Here is a 9,787-nt window from a genome sequence, read left to right on the forward strand (position 1 = left end):
TCACTCTTCTCCTAAACTTTTTATGAAACTAACAGACAATATTAATAAGGAATTGTTATTAGCACTCTAAGGGCCCGTTTGTTTGACAGGATTAAGAAGGACTGGACTGGACTAGACTATAGTCCTTTGTTTGGTGTGCACCAGGATTAGCTTTAATGAGCTTAGCAGGGATTCGCTCGGATTAAAGACCTCCTTAGCCGTTCTTAACGAGGATCCCCAATTTTGGGCGGACTCGTAAGCCAGAGAAAACACGAGAGATTTTCGGCGTCTTCCCTCATCGTCCTCATCTCTGCGTCTTCCATCATCGTCATCCTTGCCCTGCACCCTCATCGTTGTCCCTATCATCTACCATTTTCAAACCTAGATCCCACAAAATTGGAAACAAAAGGCAAAAATTTCTGCAATATTTCCATTTTCAAAACTAGATCCAAATCCAAAATTTAGAACAAAAAAACGAAAAAAAAAATACAAAATCGTTGTGCGTCTGAAACGCTCAGCATCTGTGCTCACACTCCACCTAGTCCAGACTCCCTGATCGCAGAACTTTGCTATTGACGCTGGAGAAGCAGACCCATGAATACCCAGATGACCCAGACTCTGAATGGGTTCTGATTTGCCAATTGGGTCCCAAAAAAATTAGGAAGAAAAGAGGGAGATGAGCAGAGAGAAATAGGAAGAAAAAGATGGAAATGAAGAGAGAGAGGGAGGGGCGAAGAAGAAAGAGGAAGAAACAGAGGGAGATGAGCAGAGAGAAATAGGAAGAAAAAGATGGAAATGAAGAGAGAGAGGGAAGGGCGAAGAAGAAAGAGGAAGAAACAGAGGGAGATGGACGGAGCAAACTTGGAAAGAAATGGGGATGGATGGTTTCTAGAATGAAAAAAAAGATAGTGGTAGTAATAAAATATTACTAAATATGTATTAAATAATATAAAATATTAATAAAATATGAATTAAAAATATATTTGTTATTGTCCAGCATTTTAGTCCGACACTGCACCAAACGCTTTACTAAGTTAGTCTAGCTTAGTCTAATCTAAGCCAGTCCTGCTTAGTCCCTGAAGCTAGTCCAATCCGAGATAGTCCGGTACAACAAACGCACCCTAAAAATCTCATTCTACCCTCCAAACTTTTTATATTTGGAAAGAAAAATACACTTGTGAGGAATGTAGAATGAGATTTTTGGAGTGCTAATAACATTTCCCTATTAATATGTCATACACTAAAATTGTAGTGTTGATAGGTACATGTAATACGCCTTTAGAGAAAATCAACTTGAATCACGTTGGGATGAGACAACTACAGTAAAGAACTTCTTGCCATAGCTGCTAAAGAAAAGAGAGAACTTATTTCAGACCGGAAGTTGAAGGGAGAAAGTGCCGATATTGTTGATACTCTGACCTTTCATTTGTTAACATGTCATGGATAAACAGAACTACAGTTAACCCTTCGTGTAGAAGGACTAATACGTATATTTGCATGTGCATATACAAATATATGAAGTTGAGTTTTCTTTTAGTTGGAGTTTTGAGAGAAATGAATTGAATTTCATTGCTTTGGAAGCCAAGAATCTGAGCCTTTCTCTGCGTCTCTCTGTCTACATTCTAAAATCACTTTCTTTCTCTCCCGGAGATTCTCTTGCCATCTTTCTCTCTTTCTCTCTCGGCCTTTTAATTTTGACGATGCCTGGTGCCTTGTTCTCCTCCCTCTTTTCTTTCGAGCCGTCTGTCACGTAATCTCTCTCTCCCTCTGTCTCTCTGTAACCGTCCCTTTCAAGGTTCTTCGTGATTCCGGCGAAGTCCTCTTAGTCTCTTCCTATACGTAAGAAGCTCAATATTCAATGGCTCCTTCAGGTGTCAACCAGCTTTCTCACCCTTGTATTTATGGTATAACATATATATATACACGTATATGTATATATATTCAACTTTAATTTTTTCAATCGTTGATTATCTGGGGATCTGTTTCCTTGTATTGTTGGAACAGAGGACTTTGTTTTTATAGTTGGGAGATGTTGAAATATTTGTGGTAAGCAGGGGATTTTGTTTCTTCGAACACAGAGAGGAAGTCGCGCTTTATGAAATGGCTCAGTAAACTTTTCAGGAGTGGGCCTAGTCGTCGAGAAGCCGCCGCTGGTAGTAGCCGGAATCCGCAGCTTATTGGTGACGAAAACATGTTATGGCAGGCGCCACCTCGATCCTTGGTTTGAACACCAATCCCTCTCCTATTTTTTCTGATCACGTTTTCTTAAATTCGGATTGTTCATATATGTTAGTATTGTTCTTGTTTGGATTATAAAATTTATGGCATATTTTTGTTTTCGATTTTCGGCTGCAAAATATGCCCTTTGCTTGCAGTACAAGGGATTCAATCTGAAATGGGTGGATGCTAAGAATATTTACTTTTCTTGAGATTGCAAGATATGGGGTTTTAAAAACTCCCAGTTGATTTTGAGTGCTTATATCTTTAATCGGATTTTCACTTTCATCCATATGTAGGTTATTTTTGTAACATTTTCGTTATGTTTTTCACTTTGGTCGAATCCGTCAACTGAGTCGATTTTTCCATCAATTTTTTGTGCACATATTCTCATTCAAAAAATCATCGAAGTTGGAAGGATTATTTGATGAATTGGACTAAATGGTGCTAACGTATGAAACTATAAGAACGAAAGTGCAACAAGGAAAACTACAACGACAAGTGAGAATCCGAGTATACTACTGGAACCATTGGGGTGCATTTCTAAATTAGTTTCGTTGTCTTTTCGTGATCAGGATGACAACTCTAGAGCACAGAAGGACAAAGAGGAGTTAGACCATGCAATTGCAGTGTCTCTGGCTGAAGATTTGAAAAAACCAAGTGGTAGGCTTCCTTTCTTCAAGATCCGAACTCTGAGTACAACCCTCTGTATGTGCGTGCGCGCGTGTTTTCATAATGTCGTTATTGAGGATTTAAAATTTTCAATTTCCAGGACACAGATGGCAGACAGAAAAAGATGAAGAGATTGCTAGGTCACTTCAGGAAGGTCTGAATCCACCTTTGCATCCTCCATATGCCCCAGCTCATCCACAGTATTATCCCTGTGCACAACAAAGGTAACATTTTTTTTGGGTTTCACGTAGCTTAGGAACTTCAGCTTGTTCAATGTTTGTTTGCATACCAAATTGCTGTGTTAATGAAGCTTGAAAGTAGCTGCTACTAATCTTGTGCTTTCTGTGTCTGATTAGCAGAATATGTGGCGGTTGTAAACGCGAAATAGGCTATGGCAACTACCTGGGTTGCATGGGGACTTTTTTTCATCCCCAGTGCTTCTGTTGCCGTTCTTGCGGCCACCCAATTGTTGAGAATGAGGTAGCTTCTCTTCCTTGGACTCGAACGACTGTGTTCTTTTTTTCGCTACGGTCTAGTTCTTACCGATGTTTTCTCTTGATCAAAGTTTTCTTTGTCAGGGAGGGATCCATATCACAAGTCCTGCTTTAAAGATCTGGCTCACCCCAAGTGTGAAGTTTGCCATCAATTTGTAAGAAAAGTCTATTTTCTATATAAATAGAAATGTTATTGTAACCTACTTCGACATAAACAATTCTTTGCTTTGAAAATTTTCAGATTCCAACAAATCGAGCTGGTTTGATCGAGTACAGATGCCATCCGTTTTGGTCACAAAAGTACTGTCCAGCACATGAACATGATAACACATCTCGTTGCTGCAGTTGCGAACGCTTAGAGGTACTAATCTAAACTAGCAAGAAAATTTTATCCTCGAAAACTAGTTATCCCTCCAAGTATTTCTTGAAAATGCAACATCACGAGTGCTAAATCAAAATTTTCTGTCTTCTTCTTTTTCTTCCATTTGAAGTCTTGGGATGCAAGGTACGTTTCACTGGGTGACGGGCGGAGTATATGCTTCGAGTGCATGGAATCTGCTATCATGGACACCGATGACTGTCAGACGCTGTATCACACTATACGAGACTATTATGAAGGGATGAACATGCAACTGGATCAGCAAATACCCATGCTTCTTGTCGAAAGACAAGCACTTAACGAAGCTATTGTAGGCGAAAAGAGTGTAATGTCGAAATCCCTGGCTCTGTTGTTTGAGTTTTTTCGGCTTGAGGAATTCTTCTAATTCATAACTGGTTCTTTGCAGGGCCTCCACCACATGCCCGAGACTAGAGGTTTATGCCTTTCGGAAGAGCAGACTGTCACCAGTGTACGAATTTAGACGATTCTACTAATTCTCTTTCCTTCTTTCTTAAAATTGAAATGATTCGTGAAGCTGACCTCAACGAATTTTCTAATCAGATCCTCAAAAGGCCGAGAATCGGGGGGCAAAAAAATCCATTTACCGGGATGAGAACACAACCTCAGAAATTGACTCGAAAATGCGAAGTTACCGCCATTCTTGTTCTCTATGGCCTCCCAAGGTAATGCTAGTCGGTTCTTTCAACTAAAAAAATTACTTGTAGAAGACTAGCACTACTCAAAGTTCATCTGATCGTTTTCAATATTCATGTTGGATGCAGGTTACTAACAGGTGCCATTCTTGCCCATGAATTGATGCACGGCTGGTTACGCCTCAAAGGTAGCATGTAGTTCCAAAGCTCTCCTCACACAAACCTAAACCCGAAACCCTAAGCCCTGAACCTCGCCCGCCTTTTTTATTGGACTCAATTTCTTGTTTAATTTGACAATGCAGGCTACCGGAACCTTAATCCCGAGGTAGAGGAAGGCATCTGCCAGGTGCTTTCATACATGTGGCTTGAGTCAGAAGTAATGCCGGAATTAAAAAACATGCCGTCTTCATCTACATCTACATCTACATCCTCAGCTTCCTCTTCCTCATCCTCTTCCACGTTTTCATCGAAAAAAGGTGGAAAATCGAAAGTTGAACACAAACTAGGGGAGTTTTTCATGCACCAAATCGCCAACGATTCTTCACCTGCATACGGAGGAGGGTTTCGAACAGCCAATGCAGCTGCCAACAAGTATGGTTTGCGTCGTACATTGGATCACATTCGCCTCACTGGAAACTTCCCATTGTAACGACGAAAAATAATGTTGCTGTTTCACTGATGTCTTTGCCTTTATACGGCCATTGAAGTGAAGATATATTAGTTCGCTCAACCCTAATCACGGATTGAGCTCGTCCCAGAAGCATACAAGCTCAAATTGTCACTCTTCCAATCAAATATTAATAAATAACAAATAAATATTAATGAATTTCTTTTCTTTGAGATGAGTGATTCTTTTGTTCTATAAATTTTAAGGGAGTTTGCGTTATGGAATTTTCTGAGAGAGGTTTTGTGACAGATTTCTTCGTATGAGAGCAAGCTGCAGGGCACATGAGCGATTCCCCAATGTATAGAAAAATTCTTGTGAAAGATGAGCATATTTCTGGAGACGGATTAGTTTTTCAAGGTGACGGTCACACTACTAAGTAATGTTAGTGATTTGAGTCTAATAATATAGATGAATGACGATATAACCGTGACAGTTACGCTGAGAAACTCGCGTTATAAGTGTGATTAGGTGGTGAATGAATTACAGCTGCAGGAAACGTCCCATAAATTGAAGATTTCTGAAATAGGATTGAATATTTCTGGTAACTGCAAGAGAGTTGCTTCGCATACAAATTCTAAATGTGAGAGATATAGGATCGTCAATCTATACATGGAAAAATCTGTTCCTCGCGGCAGCATCGGAAAACTAGCCACCATGAGATTTTGTTATAACAGCGTCGTTCACGCCCCTCCTACAGCATCGCTTTCGGAAAGATGAGTATCTAGTCAAACTATATAGCAGCACTGACGTCTGCTAAAAGCATCTTCAACGTCTCGTACGTCATGAAACAGATACCAACACCGGGTACCACCTTGTAGTATTCTGGTAGGATTCCTCTATAGAAGCCACGCAACCCTTCTGTTTTGAAGATGTGCTTAAATGTGCCAAAAAGGCCTGTTGTGTAGACCCGGGCTCGGCCACCAGCGCCTTCCAGCTGCTTCCGCCGCCTCACAAGATCCAATGGAAAGGTTGCTGCATAATACAATGAGAATAAAATGAAAAGAGCGGGACACCATTGTTGCATACCATCATACTATAATACTGTTGCAAGACTAGATTTTCCAAGGTCATGAAATCAGATATCGAACCGTTAACAAATCAATTATAACAATGCATCGACAGTAACACATGACAAGTCAAGACGAGAAAAAAGGCACAACAGAGATCAAAGCAATGAAAATAAACCTAAAACATATGAGCAGACTACTAGCACTATGCAATCACTCCCAGACAGATTGAGTAATATTGGCTGTTCAACTACCACCACTATGCAGCATGACAATCCAGTGCAGGTTTAACGAATTTTAGTTTTTTCGGGCATGATAATGAGGTGTTCAAATATTCTACAGGTCAGTCAGCAAATGATTTTGAATTCCAACACTTGCATTTTATGACATAATGGAAGACAGTCAGCCTTAAATAAAGGAAAGTATATTTGAAGATTATGATCCAAGTGAAGGCAACACCCCAAGGACATCCCCTCATGCACTGGTGAGGGCATGAAGGATCACAATAACTATGAAGCCATTGGAAAGAGGAAGCCTAAGTGAGAAGCATACCTCAAAGAGGACACCTCTCACATTTGATAACTGAAGATATAGGTTCACCTGAGAGCAATTCCACCCTATAATAGAACCGACTGCAAACCTTTGGGAGACAAGTCACCGAAGAAACGTGGGAAAGATGATGTTAATCAAAACAAGATCTTTATCATAAGAAAAAATTAAGTTAGATGAATGATGGAGCACAGAAGATTTCTTGTCAGCTTCCTTACTAAGATAGTAAGATTCTCCAGATACCAAATTAAAAAAACCATTCCAGTCAGGTTTCTGGCTCTAGAGATCAGTCTGGTTAGAGACTTGGTGCAGAGCCTGCACCACAACCTGTTTTCTCTGCATCCAAAGCATAGAAAACATCTATGTACATTAACTTTTATGTATTATTGACATTTCTAATTAAACAAACCAAATTATTTCAACCACATTGTTAACCGTAACAGTCTGTTGTAATTAGATTTCAATGCATCAGATTAGATTTGGGGTATTTCACCAAAATTACATAATAAAATATGTAACAGAAATCATTATCGAAGTAGTAAATAGTGAAAGGAAAATGTGCATTAATTACAAACTATGACTTCCATGAAGAACAACCACCTAGAATATCTGACACAAAAAAACTATATAGAATCACTTTTCAAGAGAAAATAGAAAGTGTAAGATCACTCACCTGTTGATGATGCAATTCCTGAAAGGCTCCCACAAGCAAGACTAACCAACACAGTAGAATCCTCGGGCCTGAAGTGAAGATAACAAAATTAGCAAATTAGCATTATAGTGTTAAGCCTAAAGAAAGCATGCATGCAAAGGTAGTTGTAATATAAGACCAAAAAACTACAGACTCGATTGATAAAGAAACCCACCTATGTGATTGCCAAGAAGCTCTCAAGGTCTCATACACTGAAAAACTGATAGCTATATTGGGCCCAACACCCTGCATTACAGACAATAGAGAAGTCAGAATAAACACCAAAAGAGGATCATAGGCATAAATGAAGTTAAAAGAAAATAATATGAGCATACCAAGAGGGTTGCTCCGAGTCCCTTATAGAGACCCAAAATACCCTCATCCCGGGTAATAGTTCGCAGCGTATGCCAAATTCCTTTGTAGTACATCACATTTGTCTGCAAATTTCCAACTAATGAATATGGAGCAAAATGCACATGAAAAAGCAGAGAGCTTAAATTCAATCATAGACTAACAAACAGTAATCCAAAAAGGATGAAATGGTTCAGCGTACAGTTGAACACATTCCCCTGTAGGTATTGATTCAATATACAACTAGACTGTAACTTCTGGGGAAGTGTTAAAGAAAAGCATACGCCAATTACCAATGACAAAACACGGCAAGCATTCCCAAAAATGTCAATCAATGGTTCAACTTAACAAATCAGTAAATAAAATCTAGTAAAAGAAAGCAGTTTCTTTCCAAACATGCCAATATGGTCTTACCTGAGCTGCAAGGCGCGTCCTTACAAGATCCAAAGGATATGTAACTGATGCGGCTGTTATTCCCGCCAATCCTCCACCCACAAAATGCACGCAAAGGTCTGTACTCAAGTTGTCCCTATGATTTTCCAGTCCTGGAACTTTTTGTAAAAACTGTACCACATAAACATCAAGCAATGACAAAATAACTTACTTGAACAATTGAACTGTATGAAGGTAATATGAACCAAGCGTTTTTACCAACCTTTTTATATTGCTCGTATGAATAGAAATTGACCGAAGAATAAGGAAGACGATGAGCAATTGTCACCAAATTTCCTTTCCAGAAAGCTCTAAAACCTTCTTCACTAGCAATTCTGGAGGCCTCACGCCATATGCTAGCTTTTCGCATCGTCACAACATCCGAGTGCATACCTTGCACCTAAAATGATAGCATGATATCAACAAAGCAGCTCCGTCGTTCAGTAATCATAACAAAACCCAATCTGTACTTGTTCAGTAACCCGAAAACTCCGACATTTCAAAGTTCAAATTTTTACCCAAATTTTCATTAGAACTAAAACCAAGCATGACCCGTTGTTCACTAAAGCATAAAAAAACCCAATCTTCCATTGATCAGTAACTCGAAAACTCCGACTTTAATTCAAAGTTCATTTTTTTAACCAAATTTCATTAAACAGAACACACCATAGACCAAAATAATATATCACAAGTCTATAAATTAAACAAAAACTCACCAATCAGCTTGCAAAACCAAACATTAAAGAAGAAGAAAAGAAAGGAAAAAGACCCACCTGAAAGAGAATAGTGAGGCGAGCGAGAGGTGCCGTGCAAGTCTTACTGAGAGAGCCGGCGACACCTCCGGCGAGAAACTGTGACACCGCACCGATCTGAGACTGGTGCAGCGGCTTCGGCTGTTTCTGCGGCAGCGACTGCGCGAGCGTCCTCACTCCACCTTCAACGGCCACGCCTCCATGGCCGGTATTCAGAGATCTCTGCCCTCCTTCCACCACCACCCCAACTCTCGCCTCCGTCTGCATTTCTGGGTTGCCCTAGAATCCCCTAACTTCGCCACGAAGAAACCTCACCCCCAATTGCCCAAGCCTGAGAGAAATTGAACGTTGTGAAAAACCCTAAAGATTAGAAATTGCAGGAACCCCGACGCTGTTCTGTGCTTCTGCTGTGGAGCTCCTTCCTCTCGTATGCTCTCTCTGCCTAATTTGAACGCAGGAAGGTAGAGAAGAATGTACGAGGCGACGTCGTTTGGATCGCTTCGGGGCAACGGTGCGTTTTAAGAAAGATTAGGGTTTTGCGTCGTCGTCACTTAAGACGGCAGTTGTGGCTCCAGTGCGGTAAGTCCTATTCTAGCATAGACAAGTGTCGGTTTTCTATTCACTACTGAAAAAGGACGTTGATAGGTAAACGTCAATAAGTGGAACGTCCACGGTGTGGGTCGTGTTACAATAAAACTGGATGCAGACAATTATTGCTGTCGCGGAATATCTGATTTGCCGATTATTTTGGCTTTCGAATATGCTTTGCGCTCGCAGCTTCAAGTTTGCAGGCGTACTTTCATAGATAAATACTTGGAGGCGAATTGTCTTCCCTCCTAGTTATGGTGTCTTTCAATGCATTCTTATTTATGCGATCACAGTTAAGTCATGTTAATATTTTATATTTTTATTATTTTTTGTCTTATTATCTCAATTAAAAAATT

The 9,787-nt window shown here is 40.0% G+C and overlaps 2 protein-coding genes across 12 annotated transcripts; one reads left to right on the forward strand and one right to left on the reverse strand.

The window, feature by feature from the left end:
• The first annotated feature begins 1,381 nt into the window (after positions 1–1,381).
• On the forward strand, positions 1,382–5,234 carry LOC126629279 (protein DA1-related 2-like). Of its 6 annotated transcripts, none has more exons than XM_050299254.1 (12): positions 1,382–1,883; positions 2,031–2,200; positions 2,772–2,859; positions 2,969–3,092; positions 3,228–3,348; positions 3,434–3,517; positions 3,604–3,723; positions 3,854–4,066; positions 4,148–4,210; positions 4,303–4,424; positions 4,524–4,582; positions 4,697–5,234. In XM_050299254.1, exons 1-12 carry the CDS (start codon positions 1,838–1,840, stop codon positions 5,041–5,043), a joined length of 1,557 nt encoding a protein of 518 aa, XP_050155211.1. In that variant the 5' UTR covers positions 1,382–1,837; the 3' UTR covers positions 5,044–5,234. The 6 variants fall into 6 exon arrangements, with proteins under 6 accessions (XP_050155211.1, XP_050155214.1, XP_050155215.1 ...); XM_050299257.1 differs by having other exon boundaries at positions 2,034–2,200; XM_050299258.1 differs by having other exon boundaries at positions 2,058–2,200.
• A 314-nt stretch (positions 5,235–5,548) lies between these two features.
• On the reverse strand, positions 5,549–9,351 carry LOC126629281 (uncharacterized). Of its 6 annotated transcripts, none has more exons than XR_007625702.1 (9): positions 8,865–9,351; positions 8,315–8,491; positions 8,074–8,223; positions 7,644–7,745; positions 7,484–7,554; positions 7,291–7,358; positions 6,836–6,977; positions 6,621–6,708; positions 6,004–6,033 (listed from the first exon to the last, which is right to left on the reverse strand). XR_007625702.1 is itself a non-coding variant. In XM_050299263.1 (7 exons), the coding sequence occupies exons 1-7, from the start codon at positions 9,108–9,110 to the stop codon at positions 5,792–5,794; spliced, it is 1,056 nt and encodes a 351-aa protein (XP_050155220.1). In that variant the 5' UTR covers positions 9,111–9,351; the 3' UTR covers positions 5,549–5,791. The 6 variants fall into 6 exon arrangements, 2 of the variants coding, with proteins under 2 accessions (XP_050155220.1, XP_050155221.1); XR_007625704.1 differs by having other exon boundaries at positions 6,015–6,033; positions 6,836–6,953; XR_007625703.1 differs by having other exon boundaries at positions 5,973–6,033; positions 6,621–6,953.
• Positions 9,352–9,787: the final 436 nt, after the last annotated feature.

This window comes from Malus sylvestris, chromosome 7, assembly GCF_916048215.2.
Source record: "Malus sylvestris chromosome 7, drMalSylv7.2, whole genome shotgun sequence".
NCBI lineage: Eukaryota > Viridiplantae > Streptophyta > Magnoliopsida > Rosales > Rosaceae > Malus > Malus sylvestris.

Excerpts from the sequence above, each read along its gene's own strand:
- LOC126629279 (XM_050299254.1), top strand. The coding sequence starts at position 1,838 with ATGGCTCCTTCAGGTGTCAACCAGCTTTCTCACCCTTGTATTTATG. Across the intron at positions 3,349-3,433 it reads ACCCAATTGTTGAGAATGAG|TTTTCTTTGTCAGGGAGGGA; the intron begins GTAGCTTCTCTT and ends TCTTGATCAAAG. Across the intron at positions 3,518-3,603 it reads GTGAAGTTTGCCATCAATTT|ATTCCAACAAATCGAGCTGG; the intron begins GTAAGAAAAGTC and ends GAAAATTTTCAG.
- LOC126629281 (XM_050299263.1), bottom strand. The coding sequence starts at position 9,110 with ATGCAGACGGAGGCGAGAGTTGGGGTGGTGGTGGAAGGAGGGCAGAGA. Across the intron at positions 8,492-8,864 it reads GCCTCACTATTCTCTTTCAG|GTGCAAGGTATGCACTCGGA; the intron begins GTGGGTCTTTTT and ends CTATCATTTTAG. Across the intron at positions 7,359-7,483 it reads GCTTCTTGGCAATCACATAG|GCCCGAGGATTCTACTGTGT; the intron begins GTGGGTTTCTTT and ends TCTTCACTTCAG.